The sequence below is a fragment of the Marmota flaviventris genome, chromosome 2, assembly GCF_047511675.1.
Source record: "Marmota flaviventris isolate mMarFla1 chromosome 2, mMarFla1.hap1, whole genome shotgun sequence".
Taxonomy (NCBI): domain Eukaryota; kingdom Metazoa; phylum Chordata; class Mammalia; order Rodentia; family Sciuridae; genus Marmota; species Marmota flaviventris.
The window spans coordinates 181,124,063-181,139,668 of NC_092499.1; the positions used below are offsets into that span (position 1 = coordinate 181,124,063).

At 45.5% G+C, this 15,606-nt stretch overlaps 1 protein-coding gene across 1 annotated transcript; it reads right to left on the reverse strand.

Moving 5' to 3' along the window:
• Window positions 1–9,151: 9,151 nt before the first annotated feature.
• On the reverse strand, window positions 9,152–13,810 carry Gdf5 (growth differentiation factor 5). The gene is made up of 2 exons (XM_027945328.2): window positions 12,868–13,810; window positions 9,152–10,565 (listed from the first exon to the last, which is right to left on the reverse strand). The coding sequence occupies exons 1-2, from the start codon at window positions 13,478–13,480 to the stop codon at window positions 9,691–9,693; spliced, it is 1,488 nt and encodes a 495-aa protein (XP_027801129.2). The 5' UTR covers window positions 13,481–13,810; the 3' UTR covers window positions 9,152–9,690.
• Window positions 13,811–15,606: the final 1,796 nt, after the last annotated feature.

The window sequence follows — 15,606 nt, forward strand, 5'->3', positions numbered from 1 at the left end:
CTTGGCATCCCTATTAAAGATCACTTGACAGGGAGTGGGGCATGTAGTTCAATGGTAGCGCCTTTACCTAGCATGCGCAAGCCTTAGTTTCAATTCCCAGCACCTCAAAAAAAAGAAAGAAAGAAAGAAAAGAAGCCATCCATGGTGGTATATGCCATAGTCCCAGCTACTCAGGAGACTGAAGCAGGAGGATGATTTAAGCCCACAAGTTTAAGACCATCCTGGGCAGCATGGCAAGATCCCATCTCAGTTGACTATAAAAATATGGATTTATTTCTGGGGTCTCTATTCCATTCTCTCTATTGGTCTAAGTGTCTAAACACATGCAAATATTGGGAGGTTAGAGAGGGAAGGAAGATTCTAAGATAAGAATCCTGAGGTGAGAAATGTTTTTTATTTTTAGTGCATAAAATTGTTTTTGTTTTTTGGTGGTTTTTTTTTTAAAGAGAGAGAGAGAGAGAGAGAGACATCATTAATATTTATTTATTTATTTTTAGTTTCCAGCGGACACAACATCTTTGTTTGTATGTGGTGCTGAGGATCGAACCCAGGCCGCATGCATGCCAGGCGAACATGCTACCGCTTGAGCCACATCCCCAGACCTTGTTTTTGTTTTTATACAAAATATAAAGATGTTGCCCATTAATCTTCCATTTGAAGGATTTTATAAGCCTAAATGAAAATACTTTCTATACACAATGGGTAACTTGCATGTACAATATTAGAAACCAATGATGTAGTGCTTCTATACATAAATTAGGACAACTTTCACTGCATATTAAAAGAGGAATAAAAGAAGCATTCTAGTTAATCAAATTAAAGAAGCAAAGTGACACAAAAACTGCTTTATTTTATCAGTTTTTTTCATTGCTATAGTGAAATACCTGAAGCAAACTAACTTGGGTAAAGAAAATAGGTATATTTAGCTCCTGTTTTTGGAAGCTCAAGGACATGGTGCTAGCAGGCATTGACTCAGTTCTAATGAGGGCCCTCTTGGCTGTGTCACATCAAAGTGATGGCAAAGACAGGAACACATGCAGGATCAAGTGTGGATACAAGCAATCACATTGCCAAAGGGAAGCCAGAGAAAGCCAGGAGGGAACAGATTCAGACTATATAACAGCACTGTTTTGAGAACAACTTTTATCACTTCCCAGTGGCAGAATTCCCAATTGACCTAAGGACCTCCCAGTAGGCCTCACATTTCAAAAGTTCCAAATCATCTCCCAATACTGCCACCCTCGAGACCAAGCTTCCAATACATGAATCTTTGAGAGACATATCCAAACCACAGCATATACAAATAAACGTATTTCAGTAATATGCACAAGAGATGATGGACTAAATGTTGGAGACTAGAAAAAAGGTTGATATGTAATTTCCTTTCTGATGGCTTTGATTTTCTCTGTGAACTGGGATAGGGGAGAGAGTTTTCCTATTCAAAAGAATGCAGATGGTATGGAGCTGTAATTTAGAAGAGTAGTGAAAGTTTAAAGTTCAACAGAGAATAAAAATAAAGGGGTCAGAGGCTGGAGTTGTGGCTCAGTGGTAAAGCTCTTGCCTAGCACCTGTGAGGCACTGGGTTTGATCCTCAGCACCACATAAAATAAATAAATATATATATATATATATATTTTTAAAGATGCCTAGATTGGCTCCCTGATTAAAAATAAATAAATAAATAAAAAGTAAAAGAGTCAGGAAAATGGAGGTACTGGGCTGGGGTTGGTTGTGGCTCAGTGGTAGAGCACTTGCCTAGCAGTGTGTGGGGGTTCGATTCTAAGCATCGCATATAAATAAAGAAAAAAAGGTCCATCAACAACTAAAAAATTTTTTTAAAAAAAGAAGAAAAAGAAAATTGAAGCCCTAGTAAAATTCAAACACTCTTCACTTTTTAAATTTTAATCTATTAATTTTAAATTAATAGGTGTTGTATGATTACATTTTTTTCCAAAGACTAGCTTTATATTACAGATAAAGCTAAAGTATTTGTGTGTGTGTGTGTGTGTGTGTGTGTGTTGCTGAGGATCAAACCCAGGGCCTTGCACATGCTAAACAAAATGCTACAAAACTGAGCCCTATCTCCAGCCCAAGGCTAAAGTACTTTTTACCCACCATTTTGAATCCTAGCTCTTTCTACCCTCTCTAAAGTCAAAATTTTCTTCTAGATATATTTATTTTTTTATTTTTTTAAAGATTGAGAGAGGGAGGGAGAGAGAGAGAGAGAGAGAGAGAGAGAATTTTTAATATTTATTTTTTTTATTTCTCGGCGGACACAACATCTTTGTTTGTATGTGGTGCTGAGGATCGAACCCGGGCCGCACGCATGCCAGGTGAGCGCGCTACCGCTTGAGCCACATCCCCAGCCCCGATATATTTTTTTAAATATTTATTTTTTGGTTGTAGTTGGACACAATACCTTTATTTTACTTATTTATTTTTATGTGGTGCTGAGGATTAAACTCAGGGCCTCGCCCGTGCTAGGCGAGTGCTCTACCGCTGAGCCACAACCCCAGCCCCTCTAAATATATATTTTTTTAATTTTCCTTTTTTTAAATATATTTTTAGTTGTTGATAGATCTTTTATTTGTTTGTTTGTTTATATGCAGTGCTGAGAATCGAACCCAGTGCCTCACACATGCTAGGCAAGTGCCCTACTGGTGAGGTGAGCCCCAGTCCCAGCCTTAACATTTTCATATATGTGTATATATATTTGTAGGAGTGGTGGGTTTTTGTTGTTGTTGTTTTTTGTTTTTTTGCTGTGCTTGGAAGTGAACTCAAGGTCTTGTGCATATACCACTGAGCTACCCCTACAACCTCCTCATTGCACTTTTTTTTTTTTTTGAGATGAGGTCTCACAGTGTTTCCCAGGCTGGCGGCTGGCCTCAAACTCTTGGACTCAAGTGATCCTCCCCCTTGGCCTCTCAAGTGGCTATAGCTACAGGTTATGTCACTATGCCCAGCTTCTGGCACTTTAAATGGAAATTATTTATTTACATGTCCATTTGTACAACTAGACTGCAGGTTTCTTTTGAAGACTGTTTTATTCAGTCTACAAAAACAATAAAGTCATATTAATACCCATTTAACTTACTTTATTTCTTAGGGGAAACATTTTTTAAAAAAAGAAATACCTTATGATTCACTTATATGTAAAATAGAACAGTAGTTGCCAGGGACTAGGAGGTGAGAGAAGTGAGGAGTTATTATTCAGTTTTACAAGATGAAAAAAACTTTAGAAATCTATTGCACAACAAACATGAATATAGTTAACAGTACTGACTGTACACTTACAAATTATTAAGATGGTAAATTTTATTATGTGTTTTTGAAATGGGAGCATGAATCTACTATTCCTACAGCTGGTCTTTATTCCTTCCTCTTTCACATCTCCAAAGCTGACTATGATTCTGTTGTTTAAAAACAAATGTTTTCCTTGCAACATGGCCCTTACATGCAAGCCAACTACTTGTATGGACCTCAATCAAAGATACCGTTTTGATACTGGAGTGGGGAAAATGGCCATGTTAAGCTTGCTAAGAGAAGAGAGAATACGATGTTTAAAGATTTTTCAACAATCATTTTTCCCATATGAACATAATCTGAGTGTCCAAATTCTGTGTATCCTGAAGTCTTGGTACCAATTTTTACTATTCTCCTTCCTCACCATCTCTCTAGTGGTGTGATTGATCTTTGAGGCCCTGGCTACTTGGTTTTCTCTGTTCTCCAAGTGAGAACCTCTCAGGAGTCAAGTAGACAGCCTCAAGTGCTCATACCTGGGGGACTTGGAAATCCCTTGCTGTGTCCATCCCTCAGAGTCAGTGGAACCACTCACCAACATGGTGTGATTTTAGGGAGGATATGCCTGCCCCACTTTGGAGACTCACTGTTATTCATTTGCTCACATAGTCTGTATGCTGCAAATGTCTTCCTTCAACCCCCAACCAAATTTTATTCAATCTTCAGGACCCTCTCTTATTTACCTGAGTTAAATTATCATATATATTTTTTTCATTGTTCTTTACTTCTTATTTTATTATTTAACATTTCAAGTTTGAAAATCTTGATTCTCCCATTATCAATAATTGTAGATCGGGTGGAAGCATAGTTCCATGGTACAGTGCTTGCCTAGGATGTGTTGAGGCCCATTTTAAAATCCCCAGCATCACAGAAAAATAATGATTAATCGTAATAATTGTGACTAAGATTTATTCATGCTTACTATAGGCCAGACATCATTAAAAAGGATTGTATACATATGTTAGATATATATTTACAACATTGAGAGTATTTTTGTCCACATTTTATATTTGAGGAAAGAAATGTGTGACCTTGCCCAAGGTCAAGCAGATAGTAAGGAGCAAGGCTGGAATTTTCTTTCATACAGTATGACCCCAGAGTTCTGACTTATGTTCAATGTGCTGGATTGAGAGAACCCTTAGTGTTTATCTAGTCAACTTCTTCTCCTGTACTGCCACTTTCTCTTCCCCTAAACTATGATCTAATCCCTTCTCCAGTTTCCTAGGTAATTATTCCAAGCTCATTTTGACCATAGAAAACTTGGTATTTTGCCTATTTCATCTTTAGACTTAAAAATCTCTCCTTTAAATTCATCTGAAATCTGTTCAGGGAGCAGTATAGTATAGTAACTCATGTGTAAAATGGAGAGTATAGCAGCTATCTCATGGGGTGGTTGCAGGAATTAATGATCAAAAGCATGTAACACAGTGCCTGGTGCCAGGAACTGCACAACACATGACAATAATTGGCTCTAAGCCTTCTTGTGCACAGATTTGTTCTCTGGATGCACAAAAACTGATCATGTCTATTATCTACAGTAGTCCTTCAATTTCTGAAGGTTGTGATTATGTTTCCTCTAAGCTGCTGCTACCTTCCCTTTCCTCCTCCTCCTCCCCCCCTATATCTCTATCTATAGTTCCTGCAGCTAAAGAAATAATATCTCATAGATAATATCAGATATTATTTCTATTTTTTAAATATTTATTTATTTATTTTTTTAGTTTTCGGCAGACACAACCTCTTTGTTTGTATGTGGTGCTGAGGATTGAACCCGGGCCGCACGCATGCCAGGCAAGCGCGCTACAGCTTGAGCCACATTCCCAGCCCTAGATATTATTTCTAGACCTCTTGCTATCATATCCTTTCTCCCTTCTGCTAAGGCTTAGGTGAAGAAGTCAGAAAATCAATGAACAGTTACATTGGGTTTGTACTCTACATGTCTTTTTATTATTATCATTGTTCTTTTTGTGTAGTGCTGGGAATCAAACTCAGGGCTTCATGCATGCCAGGCAAGCATACTACAGCCCTGAAACTCACATCTGTGGCATTTAGGCAGCCATATTTTATTTAGTTAACTCCACTGAGTTCACATCTACCTATAACACCATTTCTTTGCCATTTGAAATTGTAAAAGCACATTTTTTCACATCCTGTGTTTGTGCAGTTAGGTTCATGAATTAAGATGGATAATTTAACATTTTTCCTGTTTTATTTCATTTCATAGGATTCAGCCTATTCTGTTCTAACATCCTTTGGGATTTATATTTTCCTTTCCATTTATGCTTGGACTCTGAGGACAAGATCATTGCAAAGTAAGAAAATTCCTGTAAGGTGCTAAGCACAAATACCTGGCATACAGCAAGCTCTTGATAAACACAAACAGTTGTAGGGTGGTTGTTATCCCAATACTCAACACAGTGTCTGGCTCACAGTAGAACCCTAATAATATTCATTGATTAATGAATAAATGATTGGCTCAAAGATTGATGGAACTAATAAATATTCCCTGTCTTGACTCTCAGGCCAAGTAAATTATTATCTTTCTTTTACAAATAGGGAAACTGAGGCTCATAGATGTTAAATAACTTGCCCATGGTCACTCAACTGAAAAGTGGAACCAGAACTAGAACTCAAATCTGCTTGATTCCGAAGCATACATGGCGGACCCTTCCCTATGATGCGTCCTCACATCTATATTCAGACCGAAAGAACGTGCTAGGAAGCCAGAATGAAGTCCGAGAGACTTCCCAAGGTTGTGTGTCCCAAGCCCTAGAGAACTTGATTCTCTTGTAACCCTGGGACCCAGGGATGTGGAAGGGCCCAAGAGATGGGGAACAGAGCACCGGAAGCCTCCCTCCTCCCTCCCCTCTGGGCCTCTCGTATTCCCTGCCTAAACTCTGCTCTGCTATTTCTCCTAAGCAACTAACAGCATTGTGTGTCCCCAAGGAGACACTTTTAAGGCCAGGGAACCAAGACCCAGGGAAATGATTCAACTGCTTGCCAGAACCAGGGTCAGCAGAGTCAGGGGCCCAGAAGAGTAGGTACAAAGAATTAGAAGACCCGTGGGAAATCTGTGGTTGCCTCTCTGCCACCCTCTATCTGGGTATCAGCTTCCTCTTTGTAAGAATGGTGGGAAGTAATAGTCCTCATTTTACCTTATAATGGTTTGTGTTATAATGATGACAACAGCTAGGGTTTACTGAGTAATATCTCTGCCAGTTACCATGCTGAGTACCTTTCATAGTCTTAGCACTATGAAATAGATATATTATTTACTCCCATTTTAATTTTTCATTCTTCCTTCCTTTCATCTTTGTCCTTTTTTTTTTTTTTTTTTTTTTTGGTACCAGGGATTGAACTCAGGGGCACTCAACCACTGAGCCACATCATCAGCCCTATTTTGTATTTTATTTAGAGACAGGGTCTCACTGAGCTGCTTAGCACCTCGCTTTTGCTGAGGCTGGCTTTGAACTCTCTATATTCCTGCCTCAGCCTCCCAAGCAGCTGGGATTATAGGCATGGGCCACAGCGCCAGGCTCCTTTTTAATAAATGTGGAAGCCAAAGTTCATAGAATTGTTACTTGCCCAAGATCTCTAACCCTAAGTGTCAGAACTGAGGTTTGAAACTGTGTAGCCTTTTGAGCCCTTTAGAACTGAGAAATGGAGGATGGGAGAGTATGATAGAAGTCCTGTACTCTCTGGGCAAAACTATATTGCACAGTCTATGGCTTCTTATGATTGGGGCTGAAAGTGGGAACCTACAGAGAGCATTTCTAATGAGGCAGTTGTGCAAATCCAAAGGTGGGAAGGGCTCTTCTCACCCACATGATCAGATTGAAACCCTAGGTCTAGATGAGAGGAGGGAGGGTACACAGTCTGACTAGCTCCTTTGTAAGAGACTGTTCCAGAGCAGATTGTGGTGGGAGAGGAAGATCCTAGGTTGTCCAGCCAGAGCCACTATAGCCCATTCAAAGCCAAGGCCTTCTGCAAGAAGAGTACTGTAACTCATGATGTTCTGCTGGGGTTAAGGCAGGAAGAAGCTCCAGTTTTCTCAGAACTTTCCAAGAAACCAAGGACGCACAGCCCAGGAAATAAGTACTTATGGCCTCCAATGGCACCTGTGACCCCTTAATTCCCTGTATCTCTGCCCTTGGGTTTCCAGCCACCCAGCTTCTACACTGTTCTCCTTATATCCACAGCTGTCTGTTTGGCATCCCCAGCACCTCCCTTCCAGGCTCGTTCTCCTCTCTCACACACCAGGACTGTCTGCCATGGCAGCTCCTTTGTTTACTTCCAGAGCTCACAGGCTCACCACTAGCCAAACACAACGAGGCCTGGCCAGGGAGATCTTGGCTCTAGGATCAATCTGGCCCCTCTGGGACAGGTAATGGCCTCCAAACCAAGAAGGCAGCTCAAAGGTAGGTTGCTCCCTGTGCTGGGTTCTTGCTTCAGAGTCTGACAACCCAAGTTTCAGGCCTAGAGGGAAAAGGTACAAGTTCTGCCCATAGCTGGGCAGGAATCCCTACTGTTGAGACAGCTTTGGCTAAGGGCTCTCAGAATTAAAGACCTCGCTAGAGAGAGATGGGGAAAATTTTGAGGCCTCCTTGGTGGGAACCAGAGGCTTGGATTTCTGCTCCTCTTTGAGTCTCTCATCAGCCTGGTAAAACCTGGCTCTGAACCCTCAGTTGGAGGATCCAGGTGCCTAAATTTCCTCACCAGGAGGTTGTGTTCCTCTTCCAAAAGCTCAGGTCTCATACACCCCAAAGATTCTCTCTCTCTTTTTGCACCAGGATTGAATTCAGGGTGCTTAACCGCTGAGCCACATTCCCAGCCCCTTTTTAAATCTTTTATTCTGAGACAAGTTCTCATCAAGTTACTTAGAGCCTCATCAAGTTGCTGAGGCTGGCCTTGAACTTATAATCCTTTTGCCTCATCCTCCTGAGTCACTGGGATTACAAGTGTGTGCTATATAGTGCTCTCTCCTCCCTGAAGATTCTAACTGAAAAGGGAAAGTGAGTATTTACTATAGACTAAGCCCTAAGTAGAAACATAGCCTGGCATTTTTTCTGTCTGAGATCAGTGGGAAGATGATTTACCTAATGTATAATTATGTATTTATATAATGTATAATGTAAAGTGAGGGGCTCTAATTCTGACTCTGGTAGGTGATGGGTAAGCAATAAGGAATACTGTGGGTGCTAAGCTGGAGGGCAGCAGGGTCACAGACAAGGTCATATGAAGAACAATGGTCATGGCAAAATAAGAGGCTCCCATTGGGAAGGGGAGACTCCTGGCAGTCCAAACTCCCCAATGCAGAAGTAGAGGGCCCTTTAAATGTTGCCCATTTAATTCTGTGAGGATGGGAGAAAATGGGGGCAGGGCAGATGCTGGTGAATGATCAGAGATGATTTTAAGGCCTCCTGGATGAGAACCAGAGACTTAGACTGCTCCTGGTCTCCATTTCATTTAAAGGAAATTAAATCCCCAGTATCTTTCTCATTTAGGGATCCCTTTTAACACACACACACAAAAAAAAACTTGACTAAGGAATGTAAAAATCTAACTTTGTTGCCAGGCCCTAATGGAGCAGATGGACCCGGGGGGGCCAATGGGCCTTTGGAAAGAACAGGAATGAGGTTAGAGGTGAACACTGGTCCTGCCCAGTTCTTACTCTCTGCCCCATTCTGCTTCAGTTTCCAAGGGTTGGGGGTGGGGCCTGGGAAACAGAGTTCATGCATGAAGCAACCCACCCTCCTTCTCTGAGTCAGGAATTCCTTGAGGGGTTATGGGTCCCCTGGAGTAAACAAGAAATTTGCTACAGTTTTAGGCACAGTTTGGCTTTTTTTTCTCATCAATGTACATTTTAATCAAACAGTCTAACAGCCTCATACTCCTTACCCTTGCCCAAGTCCTCTCCCCGCTCTCCCACACCAGCCCAATAAGCATCTCATCTGCCCTAAAGATTGAAAGTCACCAGGCACAAAGGTGATTCAAAGAGGAGGTGACACCTGTGTCTCTCCCACCAGATGCTCAGGACAGCACCAGACCCCCTTGGAGAGTTCAGAGGCCAAGGAGGCCTAAATTAGGAGAGATTACAGGTTGAGTCTCATTGGAAAACACTGTCTCCTGGGTCTCAGTCCCATGCAGAGTCTGTCCCCTTGGACTGTCCTTGTCAGTCAGAGTAACAGAAGGGCAGAAATCCTCAGATGGGGGACTTGTGAATAGAAGGGGAGCCCAAGTCACACTCAAGAGTGAACAAGGCTGCTGGAATGCCCTTTGGTGCGGTTGTGTAGATGCTCTGACTGCAGCTTCCTGACCCCTCTGTGATTCCAGGAGCGAGGGGAGGGGCTCTCAGGATATGCCAACCTGGAAGACAGAGGGCCAGTGCTGCTACCTGCAGCCACAAGACTCCACAACCATGTCCTCATACTGCTTATACACCACGTTGTTGGCAGAGTCAATGAAGAGGATGCTAATGGGACTCAGCCGCGTGGGCACACAGCAGGTGGGTGGTGTGGACTCGGGGTCCATGGAGTTCATCAGAGTCTGGATGACTGCGTGGTTCGTGGGCTCCAGGTGGGAGCGCAAAGGGAATTCGCATAGCCCCTCGCAGTGGAAGGCCTCGTACTCAAGAGGCGCAATGATCCAGTCATCCCAGCCCATGTCCTTGAAGTTGACATGCAGGGCCTTCCGACTGCAGCGGGCCTTGAGGTTCTTGCTGGGTCGCTTGCCCTGGCGAGTGGCCAGCGGAGCCCGCCGTTTCCGCCGCTGGCTGAACAGGTACTCATACACGGTCTTATCATCTTGGCCCGAGCGGGCCTTAATCTCATTAAAGAACAGGTCCCGTTTCTTGGTTCGGCCAAACACCAGGAACAGAGCCTTCTCGTGGACCTGCCGGGCAGCCCGGTCAAAGCCCAGAGCGCGGAGGTCCACAGCCCGGCCCCGTTCCCAGGCCTCCAGCTCCAGACACAGCTGGGCCGAGTTCTTAAAGTTTCGGAAGAGCTTCCAGATGTCGAACACCTCCCAGCCAGATCCATCCAGGCCTGGCACCGAGCGCACATCCAGCAAGGCTGCCGGCTGCCGGCCATTGGGGCAGCTGGACAGCTTCAGCTGGGCAGCCCGCCCGGCACCAGGGGCCACTGGCTTGGCCATGTCTGAGGGCTTCTTCCGCAAGATCCGCAGCTCGGCCCCCAGCAGCCCATCCTTCTCCAGGGCACTAATGTCGAACATGTACCTCTGCTTCCTGACCACAGGACCTCGGTCATCTAGAGAGAATAGCCAGAAGTCAAGTCCTGCAACCTCACCAAGGGAGCCAGTCACCTCTAGGCCCCAAGGGAGGCCCAAGCTCTTTCCCCTCAGGAGAATTTTCTTTAACCTCTTCCCCACTGTGTCAGAGGCCAACATCAAACCACTGAGAGCCTTTTTAAAATGAGGGAGCTTCCTGCACAGTGGACCAAATCAGGGTGTTTATCTGTGAATGTGGAAATGGATGATTTGGGTAACTGTTTGTGTCAATGATTTATGTATAACAGTCATAAGCCTTACAACTTCCTTCTACTTATCTCTCCTGCCTCGTGATCTAACATGATATCCTATGTCTGAGATAGTGGGGTATACATTAAAATTACCCATTTTTTGAAAAACCTGAAGTTCAGGGAAGTTATGTGGCTTGCTCAAGGTCCCTTGCTAGGAAAAAACAGAATTAGAACTCTAGAATTTTTATATCTCATACTGAGATGCTCCCACTATACCTTAAAGATCTTAGTGTTCTCATTTTTACAGATGAGGCACAGAGATGAGGAGTGATTTGACTTAGGTCACAGCAAGTTAATGAAAAAGCTGATCTACAACCCAAATTCCTGGCTCCCCAGTCTAATAATTTTGTTGTGTATTTGTCTTCCCCTGCTGGGTGGATGAGGGTGTAACAGTGTGTGTGTGTGTGTGTGTGTGTGTGAGAGAGAGAGAGAGAGAGAGAGAGATGGGGTTCATTTGTAAGTATGCAAGGTAATATATGAGTTACAAAGATATGTATGAATATTTTGCATGAATTTCTGTGTGTGTGTGTGGGGGGGGGTTTGGGCATTGAATCCAGAACCCTCTACCACAGGGCTACATCTCAGCCCTTTTTACTTTTTATTTTGAGGCAGGGTCTTGCTAAGTTGCCCAGGCTGGCCTTGAACTTGTAATCCTCCTGCCTTGGGGCCTGCTGGAATTACAGGCATGTGCCACCATGCCCACTTGGCCTCATGAATATTTGAAGGGCTTGTATGTGAATGTAGGTGTATGATTCCACGTATATACATAAAGTGTGTATACATGTGCACATGTGTGATTCAACGTGTGTAAAATATAAGGCTGTGTGTGTGAGAAGCTCAGCAGTGTCTCTGTGTCAGCATGGCCTCCTTCCTAAATACCAATTTGCCATTGGGGAACATTCATATATTGCTCTAGAAGGTAACTAATTAGGCCTTTAAACTCCCCATCTCCCCCTCCCCAAGCTCCCTTAGTGCTAGGGGGGGGCCACAAGGACTTATTTTATGAGCCCCCAAGGGGTCACAGCTTTCCCTGGCTGGGCAGGCAGCCAGCCCACCTCCCCCACCTCGGCCAGACCTGCTGCCTCTGTGCCTCCCCCCTCCTGCCCCCTGTCATTCCCCTACAGGCCAGCTCTAATGAGGAGTCTCTCCTACTCTCTGACCCCTCCCCCACCCTGCCAGCCAAAGTCCTAAGACTCAGAACCCGAGCATAGGAGCTGTAAGCAACCTTAGCAACGGGCAGTCCACCTCCCTCTTCACACTATGGAGAAACTGAGGCCCTGAAAGGGGAAGAGTCTTGTTGAGTTCACACAGCAAGTTGAGAGAAAAAGCTGAGATGGTAATACTAGATTGGCAGAGGGAAACACAGGAGAACAGATATTCTCCTGCGTTAATAATAAAAATATGTTTACAGGACACAAAATTTTCACATTTGAAGGACTTTCATAAATCACCCAGACTCCCATCTAGATGGACAGATGGGGAAATTGAGGCCCCAAGGGGCGAAGGGGCTGTCCCAGGGTCACATTATGAGTTAAACCCTAGGTCTGATGCCTCCTTCCATGACTCCATGATGCCCCCTTTCCTTTCTTCACCTGTCTGCCTCCCCTGCCCCGCGTCCTGATGACAAAGTTGCAGAACTATGGGGACCTTTCTAAAGTTTCATCCCTCTGTCTGCTGAGAAAACCCTGGAGCTTGGAAAGTTTGGCCAACCCATAAAGTTACAGAGCGTGGCTTGATAATCAAGTCTTGGATAATCAAGTCTCCAACTCTGCCACCAAATGGCAGGTCTTATCTCCTCTCCAGGATTTAGTGTCCCCTCCCCCCTGCACCTTGCAGGAACTGGACTTAGTGATCCCTGGGTACCCTATACTGCTGACATGCTAGCAGCCTGGATCTGGTATATGTAAGGTAATTCCCTGTCACCCACCCACGCAGGACCAGATGCACACACATTCCCCCACCTGTTAAGCATCAGGGCTCAAGGAGTCCCTCTGTGCATGCAGATGCTCCTCCCGCCACCCCGCCCCCTCACCTTGCCCTTTGTCAATAAAGCTGGTGATGGTGTTGGCCAGGCCAGCCTCCAACTTCACGCTGCTGTTGCCTCCCTTTCTGTCAGCATCGGACAGCGTCCTGTACAGCGAGAGCATGTACTCGTGGGGTGTGATGGGGGGTGGGCGGAACGGCTCCTTGGGCTCTCGAGGGGGCCCAGACTCCCTGGCCTTCTTCAGCAGAAAGGAGCTGGGGACAGATCCTGCTTTGGGGGGTGCCTTGCCCCCGGGAAGCTGTCCTTTTGGGGTTACAGTCCGGGCTGCAGGCTGCCTGGTCTGGGGAGGGGGTCCTGGCTTGGGTTCAGAACCACCAGATCTGGGGGGCAGCTTTTTGGGCTCATCCTTCTTGGCCTGTGTCTGCCCAGGGTCTGCCTTTGCCCTAGTGTTGGTGGCCCCCCCACCATAGCTGTGACCCCCTGGCCTAAAGATGTTCCGGGCCAGGGGGGGCCTCTCCTTGGCCTCTGCTTTGGCCAATCCTGGCCTGGCCCCCGTGGGTCTCTGGCCCAAGTCAGGGGCACCCAACACAGTGCAGATGAATTCCAGGTCCAGCCAAGCCAGGTGCCAAAGCAAGAAAGTGAGGAGTTTGGGGAGTCTCATCCTCTGGCCAGCCGCTGGATGACACCAAAGAGAACAGCGGCAGCAGCGAAGGTGCCTCTGGCTTGGCAAGAAAAACCATGAAAGGAGTGGATCTTTAGGAGCAGCGGCGGCAGCAGTAGCAGCAGCAGGAAGGGCTTTCTCCTCAGTCTGAGACTCTTGAAGTCCGCCGGGCGTGTGTCTGTATCCAGTCCCATAGTGGAAATGCTCCCGTATCCAGACGTGCACCGTCTCCAGTCAGCAGCTGAAAATAACTCGTTCTTGAAAGGAGAAAGCCGACCGCCCCCTTTCTCCTGCACAACTGACTGAGGGCTTGAAGGAGGCTTGTATAAGGCTGAGGGATTTTTCCAAGAAGGAAGAATGGCGTAATGCTGCCTGTGTGCTCCAGTTTTTTTTCCTCCTAGTTTTGAATCCTTTCCAGTGAAAATACTTACACACACACACACACACACACACACACACACACACACACAGGCCTGCAGGTGCTCAGAAAAATCTTTTACAAACCTGAACTCAGGAATTGGAAACGGAATTCCAACCCAAACCAATTTAATTACTCTCTGATGTCATGCTGTCTAAATTCATTTAAGTGCGATATATTTATGTGAAAAAAATCACCGCTGCCCTTTTGAGGCCATGGCTCACGGGGGCTCTTGGCACAGAGCCCCGTAGCAGGACTCAGGGCTTAGGGGGCCTCTCAGTCCCCAGAGCCGACTCAGGGGTCTTCACCTCCACCTCCTGGAGAAGCCCACCCTGCCAACCCAAGGAGAGATGCTGAAGAGTGAGCCCTGAGATCCAAAGCCCCAGAAGCATGGGGAGTGTGGGTTTTCAGTGAAATCCTTGGAGTGTTTTAAAAGCAATTTCGACCCCTGCATCTAGCCTGGGATCCGATTTGGGGGAGGGGGACACGTGTGTGTGTGTGTGTGTGTGTGTGTGTGTTGCAGAACAGATGGCAGCATTTACCCACAGTTTCTTTTATTTTAGTAAACTTGTGGTGACCCAGAGGCAGAAAAAAATATCAGTGCCCACTACACCCCTCCTTCCCCACAAATGCCATTGGCTGAACTCAGATGATTTCTTCAGGCTTGGGGGACACTGCCACCCTGAAGCCCCTGCTTGTCTAGAGGCAGGTACTGGGTGTACCCTGCCACTACCCCAGCAAAGACGTCCTCGGAGTTTTCTTAGAACAGATTGGCTGAGTTAGGAGGCAGTGGCCCCAGCCTGGGGCAGCAGCGGCCCCTGCAGGAGGCTGGAAAAACGATTTCCCACAGGAAACTGGTAGTTGGGGAAGTCTGAATTCCAGTTAGACTCAAGGGTTTCTCAAAGTGCCTCAGTGAAGTACTGAGCCCCCTTTCTTGGGATGTCCTATAGAGCCCTTGGACAACTTACCACAGGGTCACCTGGGGAAGCTGCTTCTTTCACCTGAAATAATGTTTTATCACTTCCACAACTGAAGGAAGTCCTTCTTATCCTGAGAAGTTAAGGGACACTCACCTCCTCCTAGAAGCCTTCCTGGATTCCCAGTCAGTACCAATGACTCCCTCTAAGGCAATAATTGTCACACTGTGACAAAGATGACTGGCAGCGGGAAAATCAGCAGTCAGATAGGCTTCCTTCTTGGATTTTTTTGTTTATTTTCCTTGCAGTGCTGAGGATTGAACCCAGGGCTTCAAGCAAGCATGCTAGGCAAGTGCCCTACCACTGAGCCACAACCGCAACCCCATAGGTTCTTACTTGACATGGCCTGACACAGTAGAAAGTCAGTGAGTGTCTGATGAATGAAACAACATGAAACTCACTCTGGGGGCTGGAGCTCCGTGGTAGAGTGCATGCTTAGCATGTGTGAAGCCCTGGGTTCCATTATCTGCAAACAAATAACAAAATAAAACAACCCCCGTGGCTGGGTGACCAAGTGACCCTCGAGTCCTTTCATGGTGCTGCTCCCAAGGTCACTGATCCTCCAGCCCAGCTGTATGGCTTTGCTACTTAAGCTTCACCTGGTACGCCTAGGTCAGAAATGGAAGTATAGCTCCAGCTCCCAATCTCAAAAGACCAATGCAGCACCAGATTCTCTTTGGGGGGCTTTAAGGAAGGGCTGAATTTGTTTTTATCCCCTCAGTTGTCCAGGT

Bases quoted from the DNA above. Each gene is read 5' to 3' on its own strand.
- Gdf5 (XM_027945328.2), bottom strand. From the start codon at position 13,480: ATGAGACTCCCCAAACTCCTCACTTTCTTGCTTTGGCACCTGGCTTGG. The intron at 10,566-12,867 runs GTGAGGGGGCGG...TATTCTCTCTAG, and splicing joins CTTTATTGACAAAGGGCAAG to ATGACCGAGGTCCTGTGGTC.